Raw genomic sequence first — 3,507 nt, 5'->3', positions numbered from 1 at the left:
TAAAAAACAAAAACCGTAAATAAACAATTTTAAAAGAAAAATTCCCATATGTGTTGGAAATCTGAACTAAAGCTCATCATTCGAACAAAACAAAGTAAAAACACTCAAAAATCCAACTTATCCAACCAATTTTCATAGTAGATACAAGTCTTCGGAGAGATAATGCCATCGGGTGTGCACTGATTTATCCGGGGACAAACGCCACATGGAATTGAAGCCATAGCGCCAATTTTTGCCAGCCCTATCCCGCTTGCAGCTCTATAACAGTCAGTTCCAATAGGAATTCTATGATATTCCCCTAATCCAGTGCTCTTAACCTCAATAATCTCATTGTCTAAAACCATAGAACTCAGTATCTCTTCAATTTGCTGTCTTGTGCAATCAGCCTTGGTGATTTTATTCCTAGTGATAAACTCGGATATTCCTTCTGTCGTAGCAACCTTCAACTTCTTTACGATTCTTAAGCATGACTCTCTCAGAACACGAATGTATTCTACATCAAGAACACCATCCGCATACCATGAACCACCGGTGACTTCCTTTGAGGGCTGGAACTCAGTAGCCATGTAATGTTTTCTCCCCTTGCTTTTGACATTAACGACCTCTTTTATCAAATTTCTGCCTTGGAGTATCTTGAGGGCTTTGTTGACCACGGGTTCAGGAAGATTTGTCTCTCGTTTCATGTCTGCTTTCCAGATTCCCATATCTCCTTTACTTTTGATAAGACTTAATAGTACACTCTCAGGTGTCTTAGTTTGTTGTGCATTTGGTTCTTGTCGTTTCCGCTTAAGGGCCATAGCGTCCTGGGATCGACTCATCCTTATCAAAAGAACATACAATCAGCTGTTCAAAAAATACAAAGAACATACAATTAGAACGCAAATTTTGGGTAAGCCTAGCGAGCACATGAAAATTCTACATGAACTATAAAGAACCTAAACCTCTTGTGGCGAGATCTGATTTAAGAACTTTCAGGACTCTGAACAGAATGTAAAACAGTAAAAGAGATCATGTGATTGTGATGGAAGAAAGACAAGTGGGTGGAGAGAGAGAGAGAGAGAGAGAGAGAGAGAGAGAGAGAGAGAGAGAGAGAGAGAGAGAGAGAGAGAGAGAGAGAGAGAGAGAGAGATTTTCTTTCACTAATTTCACAACTAGAGAGATTTTCTTTCACTAATTTCACAACTAAATCTTGAGTTAACATGATTATCTCCCATACATAAACATTTTCTAACACACACACACACACAGATGTACATATAGTCATGCTAACAACCGTCCATTTGGCAGCTTTAGCTGAATTAAGGTTTCAAGTATGACATCTTCAATGTCATAATCTTGTACTTTAGCTTCTTCGCTATAAGTGCTCCGATTAGCTATATGCCATTAGTACAGGACCTCTCACCTCGCTAAATTCCTTAGCAGAAAATTAACTTATGAACACTTTCATTGCGAGAGACTTTGGCCTTGATCACTATCCTAGAGTCATAACTTACATCAAAGAAAAGCCGTGCTCGATCAAAAAATAAAAACACTTGCTATTCATTCAAGAGCTCCAAAAACACGTTTCCATCTTCTTCTTCTTCTTTTAGTTGCAAGGCATGGTGTTGTTCTTTTATAAATAGGCCAACCATTCCCTATGTTTTGAACCTACCAGTCAGTTAACAGCCGACCGCTCTCCACTGAGCTACTGAGGAAGAAAGGACTTAAGGAAGCCGACTCGTTCTTTGGACCATCATGTATTAACAAAGAGTTGATTGAGCATCACTTCACATTCTTGCACTATCTTGGAACATAGTTCTAGCCATGAAAAAACGGAGAAAATCCAAGAAATGCAGATAAGGTTCTCCAGTATTACAGTTATATTAGTCATTTTAAACTTGGAAACCACATGATCACTATATGTGCTTCTAATAAACCAACCCGGATATGGTGTCCCTTCTGCAAATTATATGTCTTAGGGACTTTAGCTATGTCACAGATTCCAAAGTTCAATCGTTAAAAGATAGTTTCCCACATAAACCTCTGGTATCAATTGCATGGCTTGTTCACTAGGTAAACATGAAATTTAGGCTCCGTTTTTTACACCGTAATATTTTTTCTTGTAAGATATTTTACCTATTTTCCTGTGTTTGGTTGTACAAATTATAAGTAAAATATTTTCCTCGTCAAATCTTTTCCGCCTATGGAGGGAAAATGACTTACCCCGGAGAATACCGTTAAACATTTTCCAGTGCATCTCCCGTCCCACTACCCAAGCACCTCTATCACTCTCATTCATTCTCCTCACCTCTATTCAGTTTATATAGCTCAAATTCACCAATTTATACACACGCAAATACACACACAATTAATTGGCCGCATGACGGTAGCGACCTACAGCAATGAATACAAATCTCTCCTACAGTTTCTCTTTTCGACTATTAAGTTTTATTTCTACGAATACTTATTATCAATCAACCAGACATCGGAAAACAAAAATGGAAATTTTCTTTTTTGCCAAAACAATTTTACATGTAAAATAATTGAAACAAACGGAGCCTTAAAGGAAAAAAAGAAGGCAAAAATACATGAAGTTAAGAAAATTGTCCATAATGGGAAAAAAAAAAACTTCTTTAGGGGCTAAGGAATTTAAACCACTAATTGATATAGCAAAAACTTAAGTTCACGTACTCCGTTTTCCTTTATACTAAGTTTAAACAAACAACAGAGGAAAAGCAAACTCATGTGCCAAAAAAAATAAAAATAAACACTTGAATAAGGAATTAAAAAACTGAAATACACTGAAGCAAGCCCTCGCGACAAAGCCTAACCACGAAAACTAATGATAGACATTGAAGAAGGGAAGAAGAATAGAAGGCCCACCTTCAGCGTAGTAGAGCTCCGCAATTAAGCCCTTGATTTTGAGCAAACGGAAAACCCAGATTTGCAGGGTCTGTTTGCAAGAACGGTTTTCTTCTCTACTTGAAAGGGCAGGGGCCTCTGGATTCATAATCCCAGCAGAAAGTTTTTTAATATTTACTCCGATCTCCCTTGAGGTTTCTTACAAATACATTGGTCCCCCTACCTTTAACTAATTACACCTGCCTCCCTTGAATGTGAATGATCCCGTAGTCCTCATTTAGGTCTAAGGATTCCAAGTTAAATGAGTTTATATAAACTCTGCGTAGCTCCCATTCTTTTAAGTATCCCTCGGAGAATCCATATGAAAGGAATTAAGGGTTTTCTGGATTAAATTGATTCGAGAGAAAATTAATTTGGTTGTACTTTGACTTTTGGGGACCAGAGAAATTATTTGTTTAAAGGTAGAATGGGGCGCAGTAATTTAAGAAGAAACTTAAGAGAAAAAATGGGAGCTAAAAAAGGTTTTTTTAAAGTTAGGAATCCACAAACCTATCAGAAGACTAATAAGGTGGGTCTAATTATTCTCATTCAAGGAAAGACGGCATAATTAGTTGAAAGGTTTGGGGCACAATGTATTTGTCAAAAATTCTCAAGAAAGGTTGGTGT

General features: G+C 37.4%; 1 protein-coding gene across 2 annotated transcripts; it reads right to left on the bottom strand.

Moving 5' to 3' along the window:
• Window positions 1–3,011, bottom strand: LOC131308003 (uncharacterized). 2 transcript variants are annotated; one of them, XM_058334788.1, is made up of 2 exons: window positions 2,863–3,011; window positions 1–843 (listed from the first exon to the last, which is right to left on the bottom strand). In XM_058334788.1, the coding sequence occupies exon 2, from the start codon at window positions 816–818 to the stop codon at window positions 105–107; it is 714 nt and encodes a 237-aa protein (XP_058190771.1). In that variant the 5' UTR covers window positions 819–843; window positions 2,863–3,011; the 3' UTR covers window positions 1–104. The 2 variants fall into 2 exon arrangements, with proteins under 2 accessions (XP_058190771.1, XP_058190772.1); XM_058334789.1 differs by having other exon boundaries at window positions 1–819; window positions 2,863–2,994.
• Window positions 3,012–3,507: the final 496 nt, after the last annotated feature.

This window comes from Rhododendron vialii, chromosome 11a (genome assembly GCF_030253575.1).
Source record: "Rhododendron vialii isolate Sample 1 chromosome 11a, ASM3025357v1".
Lineage (NCBI taxonomy): Eukaryota > Viridiplantae > Streptophyta > Magnoliopsida > Ericales > Ericaceae > Rhododendron > Rhododendron vialii.
This window is presented reverse-complemented; position numbering and strand designations above follow the sequence as displayed.